General features: G+C 39.9%; 3 protein-coding genes across 18 annotated transcripts; 2 read left to right on the forward strand and 1 right to left on the reverse strand.

Moving 5' to 3' along the window:
• The first annotated feature begins 367 nt into the window (after positions 1–367).
• On the forward strand, positions 368–18726 carry LOC146452005 (metabotropic glutamate receptor 3-like). 16 transcript variants are annotated; one of them, XM_085098250.1, is made up of 7 exons: positions 368–567; positions 5082–5196; positions 6430–6630; positions 9518–9675; positions 10424–12216; positions 13322–14236; positions 16399–18726. In XM_085098250.1, the coding sequence occupies exons 5-7, from the start codon at positions 10554–10556 to the stop codon at positions 16509–16511; spliced, it is 2691 nt and encodes an 896-aa protein (XP_084954376.1). In that variant the 5' UTR covers positions 368–567; positions 5082–5196; positions 6430–6630; positions 9518–9675; positions 10424–10553; the 3' UTR covers positions 16512–18726. The 16 variants fall into 16 exon arrangements, with proteins under 16 accessions (XP_084954376.1, XP_084954372.1, XP_084954373.1 ...); XM_085098243.1 differs by lacking the exon at positions 368–567 and adding an exon at positions 3611–4437 and having other exon boundaries at positions 6422–6630; XM_085098244.1 differs by lacking the exon at positions 368–567 and adding an exon at positions 3611–4437.
• Positions 18042–22823, reverse strand: LOC146452006 (uncharacterized). Its single transcript, XM_085098273.1, has 3 exons — positions 22521–22823; positions 21142–21354; positions 18042–20667 (listed from the first exon to the last, which is right to left on the reverse strand). Exons 1-3 carry the CDS (start codon positions 22809–22811, stop codon positions 20395–20397), a joined length of 777 nt encoding a protein of 258 aa, XP_084954399.1. The 5' UTR covers positions 22812–22823; the 3' UTR covers positions 18042–20394.
• LOC146452007 (uncharacterized) lies at positions 22824–25409 on the forward strand. The gene is made up of 3 exons (XM_085098277.1): positions 22824–23022; positions 23660–23713; positions 24882–25409. The coding sequence occupies exons 1-3, from the start codon at positions 22855–22857 to the stop codon at positions 25128–25130; spliced, it is 471 nt and encodes a 156-aa protein (XP_084954403.1). The 5' UTR covers positions 22824–22854; the 3' UTR covers positions 25131–25409.
• The last annotated feature ends 723 nt before the right edge of the window (positions 25410–26132 follow it).

Here is a 26132-nt window from a genome sequence, read left to right on the forward strand (position 1 = left end):
TACAATATAGTTAAGCTCCACCTTGTTTTTGAAGGCCGCAGGAGTTTTCAATTTCAGGTTCCTTTCAGGACATAGAAAGCTTGTTTACTCTAACGTTTTAGTAAACATTCAATTTTGCTTTTGTTCCTCTTTAGTTTCACAACGTGGTTCAGCAAAAAACAAAAGTTATGGCTCATAAAAGCTGAGGCTAATAGAATCAAAAGAACTTAAACGTATTACTTCATTTTCGAGCAATTCAGTTTTCAGTTTTAAAATGAGGATCCGTGTTTTCGAAAAGTGAAAAGAAAAGTCTCAAATGATCTTGAAGAAAGTAATTATGTGATGGTCAATTTGAAGTGATAGTTTTGCATAATGCGCACCTTGTCACCGTAGAAATTATTTCTTTTCAGCGCTTGCAGCAATTTTAAGCGCGCTTAACCAATCTGTGACTGATGACATTGAAAACAATCCTCTCGCAAATGAGTTGGTGAATACAAGCGTTGATGAAAAGTCGTGGGCAATTGAATAGTAAACAAGGTGTTTACAGGAATAAAGCATTGAGCAAAGTGAATCCTGCTTTTAAGACAGGTATGTCGGAAGCAAGACCAATATGCTTTACCTGGGTAGTTTCTTCATGAGGGAGAAAGAAGTTAATTTCCCTTTTTTGTTGGTAAGTGTTCCGGGTTTACTACAATAAGCCTCGCTTTTTTTGTAGTTTTATTGGCGAGAAGTGAAATTATGGTCGCAGGAGAGGAAGATGTTTTATTATACGACCATAACTTCCGCGCGGTTTTTGAGATTTTTTTTTAACGTTTCCACATCGCAACCTACCGCGGAAACGCTTGCTACCCAGACAAGGAAGATGTCGCCTTGCAATTGTAGAAACTCGGTATTCATTTTCATTTTTTTCCTCCACGGCTGTGCGGTACTTTTCGTTTCCTGTGTAACTATACATCATTTGATTTTTATTCTGATATATATTTACTTGGTTTAAGCGGTTCTAACTTTTTTGACATGCATCTGTGCTTTCGAATCAATCCAAACCACCAATTCAAGTTCGCATAAATAGATTATTGTTTGTACCTGTTCGGCCACAAAATTTAGATTTGTTATGGAGAACATCAATTCAAAGTTCAATGCCAGTAACCTTTCTCAGCGCAATTCTAGGCGAATCGTCCTTCCTGATTGCTGCAAATTACAGTATAAGACTAGTAAGGACGAAAATTGTGGCACGCGTCACAGGGAATTTTTCCCTTCTCGTGGTTTTCGTGCGAAGTTTATGTCAATTTGAATTCATCTGTAGCCGGCCGCTTATCTAGCCTTATTTGGTAGATGGTATTGCTTCTGTTATCTGTGACCCCTACTTCAACACTTTCCGAAATAACTGCCAAGTTAATACAGTATATCCTTTCTTTTGTGCGCCTCCAAATTCCGGAAAATGCATCGAAACGCTTAAAAATGTAGTTACAAAATTCAGTCATTGCAATAAAATAATTTCGTTGTATTAATCATTTTTTTGCATCCAATACCCAGTTTGTAGAATTTGTAGATTTTTGAAAATGTATGTTTTTGGTGACTTGCGTATTCTTGAGAATGATGTATTATTCTAGAAAGTGACACAGACATACTCGGAAAAAGGAAATCCGAGTGATCCTATCATGAGTCCAACTTATGACCTTCCTATTACTAGTTCGGATGCTCTACCACTGAGCTACAGGAGACTCGTGGGAGCTAAGGCAATGGCCTTGTTTCTAAACACCATGGGGGTGATAAAACTGGAAAATCTTCATTTTATTACAGGAAAGAAGAGTCAGTCAGTTAAAACTTCTTTAGGATTTCTGAGAAAAGGTGGCACCATCAATTGGCCTCCGGGTTCCATTTTTGTGACAGCAACAAGGAAGTATTCAATTTAAGGTTGTTATCTAAACCAAAACACGGAAGTCTGAGCCTCTCGCTTAAATTAAACACCCTGTTTTCTTAATTACTTGTTTTGTATTCCGGCATCGTTGTCAAGCTAAACGTCGATCGATTTCTTTTGTCCCAAGAAGTTGTCAGTTTTGTCAACTTTCTCGGACATTCTGGTATGTTTTAAAGATTATTATTATTGATAGAGCCATATTCTAGCTCTTAAAAACTTAAAAACACAATTGTTTTTATCCATGTATCGCAGAGCGAATCATAAATATGTTTTTAGCTAAAGAATGAACAGGTATTAAACTTCCTGGCGCGCTGAGGTTCATGTTCAGTCATTCACTGCACAGGAAACAGCTGCCGTTTAGGTCAGTTTCAGTTTGTGATTGCTCGTGTGAAAAAACAGTTTCCGCGTTAATGTTTATATAAAGTATGTCCGGCGCCGCCAGATTGAGCCTCTTACAGGGGCATGCAACGAAGTCATTTAAGCAAAAATGTCGTCCTCGAAATTTCCAGATAAAAAAATTACAAATCACTTTATTTAAGTGTCAATGTATTTAGCGCAGAGCACTAATTGTGAACACTTTCCCGAGATCGAATTGGAATTTAGAAATGTTGGTTTTTCAGGAGAGGGGAAAACCGGAGTACCCGGAGAAAAACCTCTCGGAGCAAGGACGAGAACCAACAACAAACTCAACCAACATAGGACGCCGAAAAAAAAACTGACTACCCACAACCGTTTCTTTTAGTAAACATAAGCAATAGCAGATTGGGTGAAAGATGCGCGCAGGAACCGTCATATGAATTTGAACCTGAAATTTTGTGGATTTCGGGGTTCGAATCTTGGCTGATTGAAGAAATATGACTAAAAGTTGCTTTTATCCGGACGCTTTGGTGACCCGTACGGAGGACCAGGAGATTTATTCCACATCCGGGGAAGTTGGTGTATATGAGTTGCTAGCTGGTCTTCACGCTTCAAACGACATAGTTGTCTCTCCGAAAACAAAAAGAATTAGTTTTCCAACAGTTACGAAAGTCTGAAGTGACATATCATTCATGCAAGAAAATTACAGTTTTTATCAGTCAATTTAACCCGAATTTTGGAGGCAATTGAGGTCTTGCCAATAAATATTTCATCCATCGAAATGAACTGTTGGTTGTCCCAAATATTTAACAGGCAGAACAGGGCGGATGCATAAAGTCTGAAGCGGCCTCGCTTGTTCGGCGGTTCCTGTCGCTTCCATTGCCTTTGCTAATATACAAATCTCTCGCACGTTTTGGGTGCATTTTTTGGAAGCAAATCTGTTTTTTCTTTTTCCGGTTCAGGAGCAACAGAATGCAAAGAATATCCGTTCACAAAAGAATACAGTTTGGCCTGTTCATATGAAACCGAAAAGTTTCCCAAAAGAACCCAATTCCACTTATTCTGAGTAACCTCTATTCAGTTCATACTCTTATCGGAAGCAGAATGAACGGAAAACTATTCTGTTCATTCTGAAAACAGAATAGATCCTAAAAGAAAACCGTCTATTCCGTGTGTTCCAGAATAGTCCCAAACGAAAGCGCCCTTTGTTTTTGTTCCGATTAATATCTCCCTTATCGCGACTTCCTTTCACTTCCTCCTCTCCCTCGCCCCCTCCCCTCCCTCGTAGCCTCTGCTATTTCTCGTTGCGCAATGTTGCGCGCTGAGTGGTAACCATAACAGCAAGGCTAACAAAAAACGTTCCTTGATAATCAGTAAATTCACGTTATTTGAACTCTTTCGTTACTATTCCAACTCGTCAAAAATTGTACGTGTCGGCGAACATTGATCGGATCGGCGTTCGAGTCAAGAAAGAGAAAGAAAAATGAATTCGTCGCCATGTGCTCACGTTCTCCATAAAACCTTAAATTTGGTCATTTCAGGTTGTTATTTTGCACGGACGGCAGGACGTCGCTTTCCTATTTATGAAGCGTAATCACCTGACATAACTCTTAACTCCTTATAATTCCTGTAACTCTAGCATGTCTATCCATCTGACACGTTTCCAATTTGTAATAAGATTTCAGGACGGAACACGTTTCCAAACATGTTGCGATCCTCGGTTTCCGGTCGTAACTTCCAACAAACGGAAAGCATTTTTCGGCGTTCTTTGTGCGTAAAAAACAAAGTTGTTTACCAGTTTCTGTTCAAGCCTTGTGTGACGTTTAACCTTCACTTTGAGAGTCTCAGGCATCTGTCAATATGAGGTCAAAAGGCTATCCGCTACTTCCGTCATGTCTCATAGTCGATTCAGCAAAGCTTAGTTCTTCAGTCGGCAGGGAAGTGAATGCATCTCAGTGCATTCGTTTCAGCTTGGCATTTCACATTTTCAGGTCGTATTGTATATTTTTAATCTTAGCCAAGTGCTTCAGTATCATTCTCACTTCCTTCATACCATTAACAGAATCGATATTCTGACTTAAAAACTGGGGTCAACAAAGCCTTAAACGTCCGTTCTTGTGGAAGACGGCGCGATCGAAAACTAAACATTGCTTTTGATTTTGTTATTTTTGGCTGTGGTTCAGGTAGGTTTGTACTATCTAAGCGGACGCTATCGTTTGAAACCGAAAAACATTAAGACTTTCAACCACGTGTTCCTAACAAAACGATTGAGCTTTACACATAACAGTGAGGTTTTGGAAGTCTTTCAGTTAAGAATTAGATAAATAACTGTGAACATCTTGCTGAAGGCAAAATACGTTGACCGACCGACATAGAGAAAAACTTTTTGCTGCTAGAATCTACCGGCCCGGCAAGTTATCGTAAGTTGCATATGCTCGCCAAAAAAATAGGTTGAAACATACAGAACATAGTCCCGTCGTTATTTGAGATTGGAATTCGAGTGACCTTCGTGTTTTTGAAGGTGAGTATTAAAGTGAAAGTTTTCTTGGCTTGAGAAGTAACTTGACGCCTTATTTTCACAGCGTGCACTGTCGTGTGTATCTCTGTTTATAACACATATTCTTTCAACTCAGGCAGTACGCAGAGAAGCCTGTGGAAATTCTAAAACCGTCAAAAGCTATACATAAGATTAAGACTGGATAGTAAATTGAAACCGCTCTATGTTTTGTTTTTATTGCTGTTTCGCATGCGGTTTGCATAGCACTGAACAAAATCAAGTGATTATATTCAGAGATTTATTTTTTGTAAAAATCTTGTTCTTGTTTAGGTGACAGTAGTATAAACAAAACCACTGCAAGGTGACAAAGCATCAACAGGAAAGACCTCAAGGGAGTTCTTTTTGCACCAAGGTCATACCTCAGAAAAGTTGTTTACGATTTACGGTAAGTAATTATGGTCAATGTTTGCCAACTTGTAGGCAAAGATGCTCTCTTAAATAGGCAGTTGGGCACTAGCCAATCAGAAACAAAACCCATACCAGCCATGACGTGCCATGCGCACGTTTTTCCGCTCTTAGGTTGGTGTGAGTTGCATATGTCCCCGCCCTGGGCCCCAGGTTTTCCGTTTTCCCGCGTTTGGCTTTGTTGCTTGCTTTCCCGCGTTTGGCATCGGTTGCCTGTTTTCCCGCGTTTGGCACCGGTTTTACGTTTTCCCGCGTTTGGCATCGGTTACCTGTTTCCCGCGCTTGGCATCGGTTGCCTGTTTTCCTGCGCTTGGCACCGGTTGCCTGTTTCCCCGCGCTTGGCATCGGTTGCCTGTTTTCCTGCGCTTGGCACCGGTTGCCTGTTTCCCCGCGCTTGGCACCGGTTATATGTTTTCCCGTTCGTGGCACCGGTTTTTCGTTTTCCCGGGTTTGCCATCGGTACGGTCGCTTGTTTTCCCGAGCTCTGCACCGTTGTCTGTTTTCCGATTAGCTCACTGTGATTAATTAAATTGCGCTTGTTGTATTTTACGTGATGTGATTCAGCTTTTGTTTTGGTTTCACTCCAATTGGTCTTTGTCAGTAAAAGCTCTACGTGACATGACACAACATGCTCAAATATTTTCAGTATTAATCCTTCAGAAAGCGAAAATAACAAGTGGAGAGAGTATCGCTTTCATAGTACTCGTTTCAAGTGAAGTCTCGCGATTCATTTCCCCAGTTTATCTTGACTTATATGTGGGTGATCGTTTGAACAAGGCTTGCAGAGTTTTGTTTCGTTTTGTGTAACAAGCCTCTCCACACGTTTCCTTGTTTGATAGCGGATAAAAAATCTCACTTAGTTTCGCGATTTCCTGCCCTGCACTTGTGGCCCGCAATGCGTGTAAAGTGTTGAGGTTTTTCGGTGATCGCTGAAGTTTGCATTGGACCAAAGTTACTTAGTAAAATGATTTCTTAAATTGTAACTGTTGCAATTAGTGCAGCGCTTCAAATACTAAAAACATGAATCGCTTTGGACAATGAAGTTAGTAATTACTCCCGTTCATAAACATAAAAAGGTAAATTATAAATCATTATTTCTCATACACACTCGATTCTTGTTAAAATCGGTTAATGACAATTACAAATGCGGTTGATACTTCATGAAACATCAGCGTGTAAAAAACAATAGATTTTTTTTTTTTCAGTTTTCAAGGGCTCACTGTTCTTTCGAAAAAAAGCAGTCTAATATCACGACCGCTGGCGCGACCTCAAACGCATAATTGAGTCACCAGAAATATATAATTAGCACGCAAAAGGGGCGTCATTGTTGTTTCCTTCATGGCGTAAATCTCTCACGTCTATCCTAACGTCTGAAGCAATTGAAACTTCACAACAAAGCCCTAAAAGATTCTTGGTGAGTTTTGGTTTCTTTATTTCACGATATTGTAATCGTGTCTATTAAGTAAGTAAATCCGTACATTAAGCAGAGATATTTGATCGATTTGTATTTGATTTCAAGCTAGAGTAAATATGTATCTAAATGTAACGGCGGACTAGAATTAAATGCCCCGCTTATGCGGTATAGTTTAGTAGTACGTAGTTTCAGTATGAGGGAGTTTTGTTTTTGTTTATATGGGAATTTTGGTAAGAATCTTTAAGTTCAAAACCAAAACTATTTGAGCTCTGTTCTAGAATGCTATCTGTGAATGATTTGTCGGATGTTGTTGTGGTTTTTTGCAGAGAAAAAAAACCTGTCTTGGAAATCATGTGACTATTGAGGAAGAATATAGAATAACCAGACTGAAACATGTTTTACCAACGGTTCAATTCGGTGTATATCTGTTTGGATGACCTTAATCGCCGCAGAAATTCGAATTTAGTTTCGAAACGGAAAATCTGCAGCAAAATGGCAGCTCAAAATCTCCTAACACAGGAAAACTATTTCCTTTCTATTTCGGCGGAGCAAATATCTCGATAAAAATGCGAAAAAAAGAGATCAGCTTGCATTTTCGTAAAGCCAGCAACTGTGAGTAAATTCGTGAAATAAGATTCCATTCCCTTAAACGTTTTGCAACGTAAATTTTCAGCTTTATATTTTATCTGAACAGATCAAACTGAATTAGTTGACACCAAATATGCTCTTAAAATGCCACAAAACGACCCGAGAACACAGGAGACAACATTTTCAATATTTTGCTTGAGTAGTACGGCATTTTGTAAACACGCAACTAGTATATTCCTTGAAGTTGTGGATGACTCTGATTGAATCAGAGTATCGACTTCCCTGTGATCTGGAAAGTTAATAACTTAGTCACAATATTTTGTCGATGTTTCATTTTGACCACACGAACAAAATCAGTCTAAGGAGAGCTCTGAAAACAATTTTCGGTCAAGCGGGACAAACCGCAAAACTAAAAAAAAGCTGTGTAGACACGTATACATTGTACCTCACTCACACTGAAAGGGTAACAACGTGTACGCCATGTTCTTCTTTCCAGCTAGTTTCAACCATTCAGCTAAAACTCAAGAGCCATTTATTTAAACGGGATAAGCCGTCTTTAACTTAACTTTCGTCAATAGTGTCTGTTTCTTCATTCACATTAAACAACTTTGTGAGATCTACGGTGCTAAGCTGAGTTACAGCCACAAATCAGTCGGATGGGAATTGTGATCTAGAAGACGAAGTAATATTGTTGAAACTTTCACATGTTGTCGCTGTCTCAGCCGGTGTTTTGGAAAAATGCCCCATGTTGTTCAGTTGGCGTGGTGCGCAGTGGCACCCGGTGGTTTCCCTGTGGCTGAGCATTTCGACAGTGCTAGGAGATATGAATTGTGACTCTGTATGTCATGCCATCGCTGGCAGGAAACTCGTTGAAAATGAGAATATTTTTAGGCTCGAAACCATATAACCTATGGGTTGAACAATATTTTCCATTTCCTTGAATTACTTGGTCGCGCACCATACATTTTACTCTCGAGCACGCATGTTCACCATCGCTGGCAGGAAACGGTTTGAAAATGAAATATTTTTGGGCTCGAAGCCATACAACCTATGTGATAAACAATGTTTTCCATTTCCTTGAACTGCTTGGTCGAGCGCCGTACTTTTACTGATAGCGCGCATGCTCGTCGTCGCCACAAGCCGGGCTAATGAAGAGTTAAGGCCGAAACTTTTGTGTTCCAAAACACTTTGATGCTTCTCATCAATTTTGCGTTTCTTATTTACCATTCTGTTCACGTTTTAAAATTTTAATTATTCTCCTATCCATGCCACACAAACAATTTCCGCACGCCGCAAAATATTGTACTCACTGCAGACTTCCCTGATGACGTCACTGGGATGTAGACTGGTTCATTTAAATGATCACACAATCACACGTGCAAAATCAAAACTGAAATTGTGATATGCTGTGTTTCTGCCCTTGATATCATTTAAATCAGATGCAATCTTACGCGAATATTTCTTGACGGAAGTCTGGGATAAAAACTGAGCTATAAATAAACTTGCCTTCGAGTTTCAATACAATTAAATGTGTTTAGTCATGGGTGGATGGTGACGAACTTGAAAAGCGAAAAACCACTGTTACTTTTAAGATACCACTTCATGTCGCTGTTAAAATCAAAGTTGTGCTTGTTGTGGTAAAATGGGAATGTTTACTTTTCGGCGAAAAACCGCCGTGTCATCGGGTCATGACTATCTATCCGGGTCGTGAATTTATGCAATTTTCAAAATGAAAAACAATCCACTCCAATTTCTTTTCTCGTATGGTCTAAAATTAGCTAAATATTCCGATATTTAAAATTCTTGAAATGCTGAACGTATCTGAATGAAATCGGTCATAAAAAGTATGGGAATAATATTTGTTGTAATTTTATACCACAAACCAAATCGTATCGTGGATTAAAAGCCTACAAACATGGAGTAATCACATTGTGGTGTCATAATGTTTTCGAGTCAATCTTCATTAAATATTCCACCCCTTGACGGAAATGGCTATGATTGTTTTCTTTTCGTCCGACTGATTGCTTCGTGGTTATCCATGATCTTTGGACCATATCAAGTGCATACGAAAAAACATCCAATCCTTTGTAAACAAGACTTGTTTTCACAGACAGCGCCTCTAGCTCTGTTGCCGGCAGATGGATTTCACCAAGAAGTACAAGTCTTTGCCGGTCTTGTCCAATTGGCCCCAATATGAGGTCTCTCTCGTAAATACACATCTTGTGAATGAAGCACTGTAATTTCCGTCAAAGCGATGAGTTATCTAAACTAATAGTTTTCCTGTATTGTTTGAATGCAGATTACTGGATTACAATTGAAAACAGCCTGAGAAAAGCAAACAATTGCAACGAAAGCTCTTTGGAGGCAGAAATGGCCCAGATAATTTGACTTTTCTGGAAACCAGTTGAATCAAGTTGAATTGTTACGGAGACTAAACTCGCTTTAGCACGACAGCATGTGAGTGTAACGTTCGTTATCTATTTCCTTTTGAGGGCATATTGGTCAATATTCATCTTCAATTGCAGTTGTAGTGTGGGTGTAGCTGAATTGTGCTGAATTGCAAACCTACGCTGTTGGTCGGGTCACAGGTCTTTACAATTACGTTTGTTATTGTAAAGTGGATCGTTATTTTTAGTAGTGACAGCGCAATTTCACGCCGGAGTGAAAGTGATTTCGAATTGTACTAGTCGAAGTACTTTTCAAGGACGACAAAGGTTTGAAAAGAAAAGTATGGGTCAATTAATGGGCTAATTACTTGCGCGACGAATTCAAGCTTGAGCTCTGGGAATTGAACATAAGGTAAACAATGTTATCAGCGACTTTTCCTTGACATTATTCACTTGTGGATTCTTTGATATCGATTTATCTCAAAGAAGATTTCAGTTGACGGTACTTGATCACTTCAACACAATGTTCATGTGTGTTTCGGTACATGTCTTCGATTCGTTTGTGATTAACGACATATGATAGGCTTATTTCTGTTTTAGGCAAACTTAAATTTGTTATTTCCCTGTGTCAGTCCATTTCCAATCCTTGGGTGCAGATATTTTCCAAGCTAATAACAACCAAACGGTTGTTGATACTTAATAATTAAGGCCCCATTATCTTGTAAATTTTAATTTTTAAGATATGCATAACACCCTTTTGTAAAGCGAAATAAATGCGGTGTGACTTTTAGCGTAATGTACTGTTTACTCAATTTCAGGTGTTTCGGTCTTCGACTCCAAATACAGCGGTGTTTGCATATTCTGCGAAAGAAACAGGAGCCTTCTCGTTGACAACACTGGGCAAGTTACACCTTCTAAAAAAGAAACCCTTCAAGGTCTATCACTGTCATGCTCCCGAACTTTAAAAGGCTTCCATCGCGCCAGTATCACGTGATTGCTCTATTGCTGTCCGCGTCTTTATCAAGCCTGTGCTTCGGTCAAGTATTCTCTGTCGCTCCCTATCCGAGCTTAGTGGGACGCGAACAATCCGATGAAAAGGAGTCTGCAAACTTCCCAAGTGATGTAGAACCCGATATCGTGTTAGGTGGGCTTTTTCCTGTCCATAGCGAGAAAATCACAAAACACGCTCCAACCTGTGGTAGTTTGAACGTTGAACGAGGGATCCACAGACTGGAAGCTATGATCTTTGCCGTCGACCAGATCAACAAGGATCCCGACCTGTTACCTAACATCACCCTAGGAATGTTAGCTTACGATACGTGTGGGTGGTACACTAGAGCTTTAGAGGAATCACTAGAGTTTGTGAGGGAGTCACTTGCTAGGACCAACCCATTAAGCTGCCCAAGTTCGCCTTCGCATTCAACCAAGAGTGATCGCGTTCTGGCGGGGGTTGTTGGCGCCGCAGCAAGTGCTGTTTCTGTACAAGTTGCGAATCTTTTGCGATTGTTCGCCTTGCCGCAAATAAGCTACGCCTCAACTACACCCGACCTTAGCGACAAAGCGAAGTACGACTTTTTCGTGCGAACTGTACCTCCCGATAACTACCAGGCGCGCGCGATGGTTGATGTTGTTCGTGGGCTCAATTGGACTTCCGTGTATGCCGTGAGTTCAGAGGGGATTTACGGTGAGCGTGGCATTAGGGAGTTTACCACTGGAGCCAAAGCGGCAAATATTTGCATCGCGGGCTCGTTCAAAATCGAAGGTGTTTCGAGCGGTGACGCGCAAATTAACAACATGATTACTGAATTTCTTCAACACCCGAATGTCCGTGGAATTGTACTGTTTTGTACAGATACCGATGCAAGGAGAATTCTGGAAGCAGCTAAACGTAGACGTACCGCTGGCAAATTTATATGGGTGGCAAGCGACTACTGGGGAACGAGGAAAAAAACGATTGAAGATCTCGAGGAATTCGCGGAAGGCGCCATTACAATAAGCTTGACGGAGGCAAGCTTTTCTGCATTTACAGACTATTTTACTTCTTTGAAACCTGGAAACCACAGTCGCGTCAATCCGTGGTTTGACAAGTTCTGGGAAATGCAGTTTGGATGTAGCTTGAAACCGAACTACACCACGTGTCGCTCAGACTTATCTCTGAGAAACCAGGACATGCGCATCGATGATAAAGTACCGTTTGTCATTGATGCAGTGTACGCGTTTGCGCATGGTTTAAACGAGATGTACAAATGCCTTTGCCCTGCTCAGGAAGGAGTGTGCCCCGAAATGAAAAAATTCGACGGCAAAAAGCTCAGAGATATTCTCTTCAATGTGAGTTTTTCGGGAATTACCGGGCATGTAAGCTTTGATCGTAACGGTAATGGCCCAGGGAGATACGATATTTATCGCCTCGCTGGCGGTAAATACGAAAAGGTAGCGTCTTGGAATGAAAGGCTCTACAATGCAACGAAACTGTACGACGGCGGTAAAAATGGGACGACTCCATCGTCGCGGTGTGGTGTTCCATGCCGCGATGGGTATTACAAAAAGTTTGATTTTGAGGGGTCATGTTGCTGGACTTGCACAGAATGCCCCGAGAACCACTATGTGAAAGGTCAGTGATCCGACATTTGATTTGCTGCTTTATTATATCCCTCAGTTAGTACGCGCGGTGTGATTGGTCAATTTTGCGGGTCGTATTTCGCTTTACGGCCCGCTAAATTTAAAAGTTTCCTTTTCTGCGCGTCCCGTTAACCTCAGAGATATACTAAATATCTTACTAACCTCGTTTTCTCGGTCCGTACTGTAAGTTACGGATCGTCGTTTTTTCCCATTGATTTGTGGCCCAAGCGCGAAGGGACATAAATCAACGGGTAGAAAACTCGATCCGTAAGTTACAGTACGAATCGAGAAAACGAGGTTAATAAGAGGTATTTATTGACTTGCCGTGAAAATCGGATAATAAATCAGACAAGTGACGTTTTGGACGGTTTATTTTCGAGGAGACGAGGTATTATTGTCTCTAAATCAGTGCGCACAGAAATTATGCATCAGTTAATTCCAGTAGTGCCGTCCCCCCCCCCCCCCTCCCCCAACCCACCCCCGAAATTATCCGGGTATTTTTCAACATTGTCCGTCCCCGGGATCGGACATTAATCTACCCCAGGGTATTTGACGGCCTAGTAATTTTCACCTCACAATACAGTTCCTTCGTTTCAATGATAAGTTGATCAGCCGAAGACAATAAAAACTCGATTAACTGCGTCTTGAAAGGACGTAAATAAGATGGTTGATCCACGGAGAGAACGGTCTCAGAACTGAAAATACTGAGACATAGGACTTATCCGAGAGAATAAAGGTGAGCCCGGAAGCGAAGAAATCAACGTCTTTTTTAACTGCACCTTGGGGGATTTGACCAGCTCGTTTGTCCCGGCCTTGGAGCATTTGCTTGTTTATTTTTTTTAAAATGCTAATTCCCAGGGGTCAGCCGGGGGGAGGGGCGAAGGGGAGAAATGGGCACTCTTGGAATCGACTGATGCATTACGCGGCAGTAGGAATCTTGTTTGACATGACTTGCTTATAAATTGAGCTTCATCAAAGCTGTCGAACTCAGCGCGTTGTCCAAGCTATGAACAAACCGTGTCGCGAAGTCGAAGCAAGCAGAGTTGCGACTTTGTTGAAAGCCAATTTCACATGCTATCCTTGTTTTAAATCTGCAGATGAAAAACTATCTTGCAAGCCGTGTAGACAAGGGGAACGGCCCAACTCCAGAAAAAATGGCTGTGAATCTCTGCCTCGACGTTACATCGCCAGGAGCTGGCTTATCATGGTCATGGTTTTCTCCGGCCTCGGCATCATGTGCACAATATTCGTTGGCACCTTATTCGTCATCAACAAAGAGACCCCGCTGGTTAAGGCCTCTGGAAGGGAGCTGACATGCGCACTGCTGTTTGGCTTACTGTCCTGTTACGTGTTTTCTTTCTTCTTACTGGCTGGGCCTTCGGTTACAATTTGCGCAATCCAGCGGTTTGGCCTGGGATTCTCATTCTGTTTGTGTTATGCTGCAATTCTGATCAGGACCAATCGGATTGCGAGAATCTTCGAAAAAAGCGAGCGCTCTACTAAACCACCGATTCTTATTAAACCAGCATCACAAATTGCCATCCTTGCAGTTTTTGTAAGCATTGACGTTATCTTCGCTGGAATTGGCCTGGCAAAATGGCCGCCTAAGACAATCTTTGCTTATCCAACGAACAAGGATGTCTTGTTAATATGCAATATTCAGAGTTACGACCTAGTTTTCGCGTTAACATACAATACTTTAATAATCTTACTTTGTACAGTTTATGCGTTTAGAACGCGCAAAACACCAGCGAACTACAACGAGGCCAGATATATCGGTTTTGCAATGTACACAACTTGCATCATCTGGGTCGCGTTTCTGCCCGTGCAGTTTGGTGTGAACAAAGACTATGCCACTATAACCCTCAGTATAAACACAACACTAAACGCTACAACTCTTCTGTTGTGTATTTTTGGACCTAAAGTCTATATCATGGTATTAAGGCCTACGAGGAACCTTCGAAGTAGGTCCCTAAACAGCTGGCGCTCTCAGGATAGTGATCATACTAAAGGTAGGGAGGGCTCCTCAAAGAGCCTTGATGGCCCTTGGGATCACTGTACATCAATTGTGCCTGACACAAACGTTTATGAGACTGTTGTGTAGATCCTTGCACCATCCATAGTGCTTCTGAAAGTAATAATAGGCACGATTACAAAAGTTCAGGGCCCGGCTGTCCGAAAGCCGGTTAACGCTAATCCACGATTAAAAGTTAATCGAGGTTTTCATCTCGCTCGTTTAAAATGGTTTAAAAGGCTAATTTCAAGCTAAAGGTTAAGAAAAGTCTGAGGCAAAACAGAGGGACAAAAATCTTTTGGGAGAATCTTTATTGATTATTAATTAAACTCGCATCAAAGTTCACGTTAATTCGGGATTAGCTTAGTCGGGCTTTGAACAACGGGGCCCAGTAGGGTAGAACACTTAACTGAACTGCTGTTGGAGGCCGTTTTATGGGGTGGAAAGGGTTAGAGGGGGGTTCCATCCCAATCACATTGCTAGGTATATAACCACCCCATCCCAAACACATTGCGAGGTATAATTATAACGACTAGCACTGACATCGGAAATAACCACTCGCCTTTTGTAACTTCGGTTTTAATATTTACCGTTTCTGGAACTAACGCTAATGTAAATTGCGTGATAATAATGATGTTCAGTACTAATGCAAATCTTTTGTAACATTACTAATAAATTCTGCTGATTGTAACTTGTTGTTACTTTTTGCTAATGTGGTCTAAAGTGGTTTCGTTGTTGTTTTTCTTATTTTTTTTTTTTTTTTGTTTTTGTTTTGTTTTGTTTTTTCAAGCTTTATTCGCTTTTTCAATTTAAACCTAATGAAATCGTGAAGAAACCGAGGTTGGGAACGAAAACAACCTTCCTTCCCCTGAACTCCATTTTATGACAATTGATCACTGACGATGCGAAGTTTTCTTTAGTTACAAAGCCGTGAAAAAAGGGCAATCTTCGACGTAGTCGCGCTGTTTTGTTTTGTTTCATTTTCTAGTTGTTCTGTGACAATTTCCTTCAAATGGCATCCACCGACTATGAAATAAAGATCGAAAACAAGACTCCCGCGACAATGTTGGGGGGGGGATGTTTTCCAACTGAGTTTTTGAGGAAACGACCCTAGGAGATTCCGTCACACACTTCGTCGCGTTTTCCTGGAAAAAACAACTGTATTTTTGCATGTCACTTTATTTCAAGCTCATTTGTTACGTTTGAAAGAGAAATAAGCTAACCAACTAACCACTAATATTTTGCTTCTCTCGCAAAATCTCTTCGACAATGTTGACGTGAATGGACCGAGTGACCGGCGTGTTTGGAAACGTAGGGCGTGAAAAATTCCAAAATGATGACGTTATGCTTCTAGGATCTATGAATGTTGTACCCCGCAGCACTAATCAAACAAATGGAGAATCAGAGAATTTATTCTGAAGAGGAAACCGTTACCCCATTTATTTCCAACTGGGTGTTAGCCCTAGGAAGGAAATAGGGAAACCACACAAGGCAAAGAAAGTTTAAACCGCGGTGACAATCGAACGATTTGCACCCACGGCGGGGATTAGATCAACCATTGCTCTACCGTCTGAACTACGCGGCTAGACGAGAGCAAGTCGTAATTCTTTTATTTTCTACTTCTGGGTCTGTGGCATCGCTGATTGGTTCCTGAGTCAAATTTACATTTTACAATAACCGTCCAAATTCCCGCGTGCTGATTGGCTCGTAGCTATTGTCTATAAGAGTACAAACAATAAAAATGACGTCAGATGTAACGCGCGCTTTCTCAACGAAAAAAATTGCCAATTCCGCTCGTGCTTTTTCCATGTTATTGTAAAAAACAAATCGACGGCAGTTTTCTATGGTCTATACTCTTATAGACCATAGAAAACTGCCGTCGATTTGTTAACCAATCCCTTTTGGGGGGCTGCTACGTCATCAGTTTTGGAATGTTGCGGTCGTCGCGCCATAGAAAGTTATTTATATTCAGGACTTACCGGATGTTACTCTCTCGGAAGAAAACTCGAGTTACTTCGAGAAAAGGAAACTACAAAACTGTTTCAAATGAAATCTTAGTTGAAAGTTTCTTGTCAGAAGAAGGCCGGAATCGTGTCCGTCTTCTAGTTACAATGGTAAAAACAAAATCTCATCACCAATTTGCGTTCTTTTATCTCGTAGGCCGAACACAGTCGGAGAGCCAAATCACTGAAATGAGCGGCAAGAGCAGCGACGTGGGATTGGATAATCCTGCCCTAGAAAATGGACATAAGCAACATGAAGTTGTGCTGTGAGAAAGTACTGCGGACTCTACGCACCCTGATGTACATGTGACACTTCCTATGGAAACACGTGCTATATTCGGCGATACACCACGAGCGTGAAGGTTGTATGTGATGGAGCTTTCGCGCCAAAATATCCCGCGCGCGCTCTTCAAGGCAGCTTCAAGCTGTTTCCCGGCTTCCAACTTTTTCCCGCCATAACGTGCCGCCTCGCGGCCTGTTTTCTGCCAAATTACATAAAACTGTAAGGAGGTTCAAAGTTGAAGTAATTTGGAACACGTCAAACACGAACTAAGGGTGCGTTCGATTGCTATATTCCTGAATAAGAATACATACAAAGGCTGATCAAAATCCTGCATAACAGGTTTCGGGGTTACCGGAATCAGAAAAAATACCTTTTAATTATCAAGATTCTAATCACCCAACGAAAACATTTAAAGGGAACCTCCACTCTGACAACAAACTTTGACGTTTAATAAATTGTTGGAAATGTCCAAATTGTAAATTTTAGTTTGAAAAGTAGAAATAACATTCAAGTGTCGTCTGTTTTCGCTTTTAAATTTCCTGCGCCCCACCATTTTGGATTTCATGACGTAATACGGTTGCCGCTATTGCATTGTTAGAAAGCAGAAGTTCTTTTGTGTTAAACAATGGAACAACCGTATTACGTCATTAAATTCAACATGGCGGCGCGCGGGAAATTTAAAAGCGAAAATGAGCGATAATCAAATCCTGTTTTGTCCGACACAGAAATATTATTTCCATCCGTTTTCCAACAAAATGTAAAATAAGATTGTAGTTTCAACAATTTAACGTAAACTTATTTCAACAGTGGAGGTTTCCATATTCTCCGTATTTACGAGTTGTTGCTGGCTTTACCAAAATGGCTAACTTTTTTTTCGCATTTTTTAACAACCTTCGAAAACGAAAGCAATTAGTTCTCTAGTGTTACGAAATTTTGAGCCGACATCTTGTCGTTGAAAACTTGAGATCTTCTTGAAAACTAAAATCCGAATTTCTGTGGCGATTACTTGAGACTTTCCGGCGAACTGATTATCGTATAGCAGCTTAAGTTTGCAGATGCGACTTCCAAAATTTACGTAAAACGAAATATCTGTAGTTATATATGTCGCTTATTAAAAAAAAAAAAAAAAGAAAAAAAGAAAAGAAAGGAAAAAAAAACACAAATATGTCGCTTATTCTTATTCCGGACATTCGAACGCAACCTTATGTAAATAATCTAACTCTAAGAAGGTCTAAAAAGACGTTCGTTGTTACTTGCCATTGACCTGATTAAATCAGAAAATTGTCGTCTAACGTTAATTTAAAAGAGGTATCATTTCTTTTAAGGGGATGATGTCGTGAATCCTTTTTTCAAAAAAAAAAAAGTGTACCAATAAATAATATTAATAAAGGACTAAGAATTTAGTTCCACTAAGTTATTCGGCTGGAAGCTGTTCAAAGATAGACTATGTTAGTCATTGTCAACAGTGAAGCTTTGTAATTGGATACAGAGATATCATGTATATAAGGATCAACAAGTTTATTTCACAAAAAAAAATCAGTGTTCTTTGCCAGCTGTTAACTACAGGCCATGTTGGTTTTGACATCGGTTTCATATCTGCTGAGAACACCTGCAGTGGCGTGGCCGTTTGCGAACAACATTTGAAGTAAGTGATTGTCGAAGGGATGTTGAATGTCAGTGTCAGGAAGTTAACTTTGTTTAACAGCTGATTCAGCATTTTTTTTTTCTTGCAAATCAAGGTGAAGTTGTACTATTCTTGGAAATTTTTAAAAATCATAGAGAAACAATTTGACTACATTGAACGTTTGAATGTTGAATTCGAAAATTTTTAGATTGCCATCATGTTCAAGGCTATCAAAAATCGGAAAAATTAGAGACTTTGTATGGATTTGGGGGACGCCATCGCAGAATTGGAGACATTTGTATGGAATTTGAGCGACCTTGTTACTGCGCAATGTAACAAAAGCAAACTTCAAATTTTTATGTGATCTTTCTGTCAATGGAGTTCATTTCTTCATATGAACAATTTGAACAATGTGTACACTAGGACCCAGTCCCTTATGAACTTCTGAACGGGCAATGCACTGTCTGTAAAAAGGAGGTGACTCTACATTAGAGGTGTCCATAACATAATATGTTTGATTGTATATAGACTTGTATTCTAAAGATAAGAGAATAATAAAAACAAGAGCACTAAACCACTTTGTTCTTGTATTTGTTTTATTTCTTTTTACAACACAACAAATTTGTGCATATGCTGACATCTTTCAAATAATTTTTACGGAAAATCTAAAGGAACAAAATGAAATGACACACACACATTCACTGGGGTCACACACAGGTTTCAGTTGTGACAATTAGCCAACTTCCTTCACAAATAAACTGAATCTTGGTCATCACCATGATGATGCAAGTTTCTTGATAATTTCCAAATATTCGTTGTTTGTTCACTTTGCACATAAAATGCATTCCGACATGTGATTATAACAATATCCACTGTGCCTTCTTTATGCCGCTTGTTTGAGAACATCCACCTGAGGGGGGAGGGGGAGGGGGGATCCAGGGGGAAAGGGACACCTAACAAGATCATTTAATTAAGCAAAATACTTCAAAATATTGTCTGCTGTGTCCCCAGAGCGTTTGTGCCCTTTAAGGACGGTGCCTACTAATACCCAAGTATTTTTGTGTGGTTTATGACTATGCGGGAAAAGCAGATCTTAGCAAGGCCTATTGGAATCCAAAAACAAAATTGGGGGTAACCACGCATTTTTCAGAGAAAATTAAGCAACAAGATCTCTAAAAAAGGCTAAAATATAAAGCAATGTATGGGATTTTTTCTAAATTGAACCTTAATTATCTCTGAAAAATGCATGGTTGCCCCCAATTTTCTTTTGAGATACCAAGAGCATTTGGTAAGTTCTGCTTTCTCCCTGTAGTAGTGGGCACCACCAATAGGAAACCAGAGTACTCAAGATGCGCAGAACGTGTGCGCAGTAACAATAGTAGGCACCATCCTTAAAGACATTTGTATAAGCTAATACAGATTTTGCAATAACTGTCAAAATTCCCGCGCGCTGATTGGCTCGTAGATATTGTCTATAAGAGTACGGACAATAAAAAATGATGTCAGATGTAACGCGCGTGCTTTCTCAACGAAAAAAATTGTCGCTCGTACTTTTTCCATGTTATTGCAAAAAAAAAATCGACGGCAGTTTTCTATGGTCTATACTCTTATAGACCATGAAATGACGCCATAAAATGTCCAAAACTTGGCAGTGAACATTTTTTGACGTCATTTTATGGTCTATAAGAGTATAGACCGTAAAAAACTGACGTTGATTTGTTAATTGATCTGTCCGGATGCTTTAGCTGAAGAATTTAAGTTGCGGAAAGTTTTAGGAAAATTATACAATTTTATTCCTCTAATTTACTAGCTATAGTTGGTTTTACAAAAATGTTAACTGAACGCTTTTGCATTTTTAACAACAAATTTGGTCCTTTGGACACAAAATGACTTAGTTTTCCAGTATTATGAATTTTGAGCTGACATTTAATTGCCAAAGAAACCTGTAGATTTTCTTTATAACTAAATCTGAATTTGTGAGGTGATTAAGGCCTGCTATTAGCTAAACATATACTTACTGAATCGTGAACCACTATGGGCCCCAGGGGGTGGGAGGTTGAGTGGGTTGCAACCTCCACTATGAAAGGTCAAAACCTTGCAAAATGCATTTTTTCACAATTCTGTAAATTTTCCGACCTTTCCAGGGTAGGATGCCCCCTGACACCCCCCTCCCATACATAAAATCCTGGATCCCCACCCCCCCCCCTCCCTGTTCACCACTCAACATCTTGATCTGTCAAGATCCCCTACTTTTGGCTTTGTACCACAGCATCTTCTTGCACGAGTTCTTCATCATCATTATCATCATCCTCTGTTCCATAAACAACCCAATTTCCATTCTTGACAACGGGCAACTTAGGGAGAGGGGGAAGGGAGTTATCTCTAAATTCAACATATGCCATGTTTGGAAATGTAGGCCTTGGCGGGTTGGGAATTCTTGTGATTTTAACAAAATTTCCATATCTATCCTTGTATCTCTCCTTAAGAGTACTGTAGAGTTTTCCCAGTGCCTCCTTGTCCTACGAGAAAAGAGCAGCAAGAAAATCAAATCTAACATCATATGAGCACCTAAAAAAAAATACCTTAACCCCTAATATCAAAGAACAAATTGTCCTGTTTTGTCCCATTACTTTTCTTATAAAAGTACTGTGGAGAAGTTATTTAAAGATCAAGAAAATTCACCTTGGGTGATCACATCCTTAATTCTCATTACCTCAGGCATTGAATAAGCATTGATATTACAAGGAGAAATTTGATGCTGATCACTGTTAGGGCTTAAAAAGGGTTAAACTTATCCACGATAAGCGTCAGTTTTGGATGCACTTTTGACAGCCACTTCTGACTTATGAATACTTCCATTTTGCTTGAAATTAATTAGCTTTTGAAAACATTTCAGATAGACTAAATGAAAATCTTGTTTAACTTAAATGCTGAATTAGCACTGATGCTAGTGTATTGAGCATGTTTTACACAAATTAAAGAGATTTTCTCACCCCAAGCAGTATATCAGAAGCTGTTTTCCTGCACCTTTCCATGTACTGTTGTTCATTTGGAACTTGGGGATGGACGATCACTCTTGTGCTCATTTTGTTTATTACGCGCTTTTTGATCATTTTTTCTGCTGCCTCTTTTTCAGTGAGAACAAATCCATCCTCAATCATATCCAGGTCTGGAGGTGGACGTCGTCGCAGTGAAAGATTGATAATCTAAAAGTGTTGATATCTATGTTGGTCAAATTGCTGTCAATAAACTAATGGATTTGTAAAACATGCGGAGCATAGATACACACAGAGGTGACAAGCAGGATGCATAACACTGTTTTAGCAAACTTTGGGCCAGTTATTTGAACAAAGTCTAACTTAGGCCACAGCTTAAGACAATCAGTGGGCCTCCAAATCTGTTTATAAGTGTTTTATTTTAAGTTGATAAATAGTTTTCTAGTCTGGGATGCTAGCCTTCTTGCTACCGTCAACAGCAGCCAATGTTTAGATATGATTAAAAAGGGCTTAGAACACCGTCTCAACTATCTTTTAAAAACCGACCCTTTGTCTGCCGTTTACACACTTATCAAACAATAATTGTTGTACCTGGCTCAAGTCTATGAGAAATAAAACTGGAATTATCGAAGGGTTGAGTACATAACTGTCTTATGTTGAATTTCGGGACGATTTTTCATTTCGCTCAAGAGTAACTGAATTTTTGCATGTGAATTTCAATTTTGTCAGAGGAAATTGCTCTGCAGATTTTTCAATAACGCTTAGTTTTTGAGAAAATGAGACCAAAATATTGAGTCAGCAAAATTCTACATAAGACAGTTGTGCTCTCAGCCCTTCAAATTATTTGCTTGCAACAAAGAGTAGGATTTTTGCAACTTGTGAAGAGAAATCTAAGATGATCATACAAAAATTCTCACTCTATGAACAGGACAGATTAACCAATATTAGTTCAAGAAGATTTAAAATTTTTCAAGACATGCAATGTTCCTAGCCATGGAAGGGAGATTCTATTTGCTGCGTCTGCAAAGTATGGCAGAACTCGATGAGATCTCGCATGTGCAGGGGCGTTTTGATTTTCTGAAGGAAATAATAAGACACATTATATATCTGAAAACTTGTGCGTGCACTTGCTATTCTATGCAGACTGCCCCCCTCACCCCACCCCACCTGTAGTGGGAAATTTACGTCATGAAATGTCAACAACCACACATGGTTCATTCTCAGTTATATGTCATGTAAGCGTTCCTTAAGTGTCCTACTACACACTGCACTTCTTTCTCTATGTCCCCTGCATTAAAGATTTTACTTACTGAGCTTAAAAAACACAGATGTTTTTGCAGCCACGATTAAAAGTATTTAATATAGTTTTTTCTTACCAGATCACCGTATTTCTTTAGCTGTAGGGCTTTGCGGCATGTAGTTTGAACACGTTCATATTGAACCAGTGCAACTACCAATTTCTTGATCAGATCAGTGCGTAATTTCACGAAAGGGTTGACTCTTTTTCTTGTGGGAAACTTTCTATGAGTTTTATATCGAACAGGAATTAAATTCACGCAGGGAACGATAGATTTTAGGAACGTTCTTTCGCTAGCAATTTTCCACCACACGGCAGCCATCTTGAATTCGCTTGTCAGGCTTGGTTTCTCAGCTTTCTTTCCCGCCATCCTTTTGGACAGCGGATTCCTTCAAGAGTGTTCCATTCCCAAGATGGCGGCCACACGGACAAGAAACCTTGAAAATTTGCTGAAGTTTAAGCCTAAGAGCAGAGAAAAAAGAAAGCGTCTGTATAAAAACCTGATCACCGCTCTTGTTCAATATGAAAGGGTCGAGACAACGATCAACAGATGCCATGATTTGTCACGAGTTGCAGAAAGGGTGAGTATAGCTACCGAGAAATCTAGTTTAAAACTACAAACGAGCGATGATAATCGATGTTAGTTTAATTGATGACAACATATCGATGTGGGCAATTAAGTCTCAGCATTCCCTTTTTATCGATTGTTTATTTATCTGTTGGTATAACCCAGGGACCGACTGGTAGCAAGCTCGAAATCTCATTGACTCAAACACCAGCATTGGGCCATTCCATTTAATATCTGCACCCACCCACCCCATCCCCCCACCCCCCTATTAAGGGACTGAGAAATCTGGGGGGGAGGGAGAGTGTCTTTAAGAGTTATTTCAGAGGGGGCATTTATGTCGGTATCTTTGAACAATTTCTTTTTTCCTGAGGGGGAATTGTGTCGGACTTTGATCTTAATTTCTGAAGGGGTCTTCAAAAGTTATTTCTGATGGGGGGTGCAAATATTAACTGGCATGGCCCATTTCCAAATTCCAATTCAATCTGGAATCCGAGGGTCACAAACTGTTAAGTGTCACCCTCATCAAATTGTGTTGATCTGTAAGTTGGGGTCTTGACATTTTTCAAATTATATTGAATTGTTCATTGGTGCTGGTGCCATTATCTGATTTCCCTTTAATTCACTTGTCCATCCTTTTTTATTTCTTTTAGATGATTGACCTTGCTAAACAGGGAGATGAAGAAACTATTAATAGCTGGATTACAGTAAGTCAACAAGTGTACATGTACATGACAGAATTTATTTTCATTTGCTTAATCAAATACTTGGGATAGTAAAGCTGTGATGTCAATACAGGATCGCTTGTTTCTCGGTTTCTCTATTCCTTAGTTGTTTTTTTGTGTGGAGGAAGTAAACTGTGTGGATAAAATTATGACTGCAAGTTTTGACTTATCACAACAATACAACTGAGGAATAGAGAAGCCGCAAAAGTAGCAATCCTTTATTGACGTATCAGCTATACTATCCCCATTTTCTCATCTTGCATGGTGTTGTATCCCACCAGCAGTGAAATCTCATTTTTTGTATGCCTCAAATGTAGGGAAGAAAAATTGATAGGGAATTTTTTTCTTTCAATTTTCATAGAAGAACAACATTAAGATTTGATTGAGGAAATGAAAATAATTTGGTCATCTACACTTTAAGCAACCCTGTTCAATTGTGCTTTAAGGCTGAGGGGTTTGTTCAAATAAAAAACAGATTTGCAATAACAATGCCTCAAACATCAGCCTTTCCATTCCAGCCTGTTTCAAGCATTCAGATAATAGGGAGCAGTGCGAAGAAATTTGCACTGTGAACAGTAAAGGAGAAGAGACTGGAGAGAGAAGGCAAGAGAATGGAAACGACATGCATGACTCGATGACACATCGCAAGGCACTGCCATATCACATTTCTCCCGGTTTGCATCAAAATTGACCAATCGGAGGGTATACCAGAATGACTCTTTTAAAAATTAGCAATAACAATGGTGTCAATTACTTTTATTTACCTTCGGCAGTGTATATAGAACTAGTGCTAGTGGGACTGAGTATTTAACTTTAATTTAAATTGAAAATAACATGGTTAAAAATCCCAGCTGGCAGGAGGCAGACCAACTGGCTATTTACAAGCGTGTCCGAGGAGTTGAACTCGGGGTTACCAAGATACAACTTCCAGCCAGTGGCCAGAGCGTTCTTTTGCCTCGTCTTCACAGTCTCTTCTCAATTTTTCCCCACTCATTGCCTTCATTACACTGCTCCCCACAATCTTAACACCACCTGGAACAGGCTCCATTTCAGCATGCTGGGTATTAAAAGTACCATGCATTTTACCACATCATCGTCATCATCATCATTACCATCGTTATAATGTTTATCTTCTGTTTTGTTTTATTAGAAAAAAGATCTCATACCCAAAGTGTTTGGGCACCTTTTGCCTCGTTACGAAGACAAAGTGAGTGGATACACAAGAGTGTTCAAAATACCCCCACGTAGAGTCGACTCCGCCAAGATGGGCATTGTGGAATTTGTTGGAAACGAGCTTCCTCCTCTGCTGCCGTCAGATGAAGAGCTTAGAAAACTGAGGCTAGAAAAACTGAAAAACACGAGCAAAAAGGGTATTCCCATCGAGGGAACACCTGTGTGAATTAAATGAAGAAGCTGTATGATGTTCATGGAATTTGAAAGAGAATTTTGTCACAGTGATAAGATCTTGCTTTGATGGAAAACATTTCTTGCACGCACGCTATTTTGTGACATTGCACTGTGAAAGGTACATTTAACTTCAAACACTAAACATTTAACTCATGGTGCTGTTTCAAGTAATGGATGTGAAGAACAAAAGAAACCAGATCTATAATCTTCATGTGTGTTTTATCGGTGATTGGGTAATGTCATCTTTTAATACAAATTTATTGAACAAACAAACTTCATTGACCAACTGCAAATCAATTACAGTTGAATGATGTCATTTCAAAACCCAAAAGTGTTCAGTTGTCTGTCAACAGAAAAAAGTAGGTCGGAATGGATTGCAACTTGAAAAATGTTATGCTAACGTTTTCCAAGTTCTTGCATTTTTGTTTCCAAAATGCGATAGAACAGATCACGAGTTGCTCCTTTCAAGAAATGAATTCTTTCGTCTCGTTGTCCTAGAATTATTTTGTAGCTAAGCGAAGGTCTTATTTCACAATTTTTGAAAAAATAGGTCAAAAACCCCATGACGTTTCCCCTATAAGCTGCAATTAGGAATAGCGCCTTATTCGAAGTGAGTACAAAAATTGCCTGCGGTTTGGAAATACGGCGCGCGAATACTTACACACTTGTGCCTTCTTCTCACTTTGTGGTCTGCATTTATTTCACGTTCTTGGTTCTTTATCATATTAAATTACTCCACAGAACATGCTTTTACCCCACGGATCGCTTTTCTTTTCGGAAGACGCGGCTCGACTTTCACAACAGCCATCAGGAACTTCAAGAAGAAGCTTGATCTTCTCGCGAGGCTGTTTTGATAGATAAGACTTCTGATACCAAGGATTTTAAAGTTAAGAGCAAAATTGGGGAGCAGAGATAGTGCAGTGGTGACAGCACTCGCCTCCCACCAATGTGACTCGGGTTCGATTCCCTGACTCGGCATCATATGTGGGTTGAG

Source organism: Pavona decussata, unplaced genomic scaffold, assembly GCF_977016875.1.
Source record: "Pavona decussata unplaced genomic scaffold, jaPavDecu1.1 SCAFFOLD_381, whole genome shotgun sequence".
Lineage (NCBI taxonomy): Eukaryota > Metazoa > Cnidaria > Anthozoa > Scleractinia > Agariciidae > Pavona > Pavona decussata.

Excerpts from the sequence above, each read along its gene's own strand:
- LOC146452005 (XM_085098250.1), top strand. The coding sequence starts at position 10,554 with ATGCTCCCGAACTTTAAAAGGCTTCCATCGCGCCAGTATCACGTGATT. Across the intron at positions 12,217-13,321 it reads CGAGAACCACTATGTGAAAG|ATGAAAAACTATCTTGCAAG; the intron begins GTCAGTGATCCG and ends TTAAATCTGCAG. Across the intron at positions 14,237-16,398 it reads GGATAGTGATCATACTAAAG|GCCGAACACAGTCGGAGAGC; the intron begins GTAGGGAGGGCT and ends TTTATCTCGTAG.
- LOC146452006 (XM_085098273.1), bottom strand. The coding sequence starts at position 22,811 with ATGGCGGGAAAGAAAGCTGAGAAACCAAGCCTGACAAGCGAATTCAAG. Across the intron at positions 21,355-22,520 it reads TAAAGAAATACGGTGATCTG|ATTATCAATCTTTCACTGCG; the intron begins GTAAGAAAAAAC and ends CAACACTTTTAG. Across the intron at positions 20,668-21,141 it reads CTTCTGATATACTGCTTGGG|GACAAGGAGGCACTGGGAAA; the intron begins GTGAGAAAATCT and ends CTTTTCTCGTAG.
- LOC146452007 (XM_085098277.1), top strand. The coding sequence starts at position 22,855 with ATGGCGGCCACACGGACAAGAAACCTTGAAAATTTGCTGAAGTTTAAG. Across the intron at positions 23,023-23,659 it reads TGTCACGAGTTGCAGAAAGG|ATGATTGACCTTGCTAAACA; the intron begins GTGAGTATAGCT and ends TATTTCTTTTAG. Across the intron at positions 23,714-24,881 it reads CTATTAATAGCTGGATTACA|AAAAAAGATCTCATACCCAA; the intron begins GTAAGTCAACAA and ends TTGTTTTATTAG.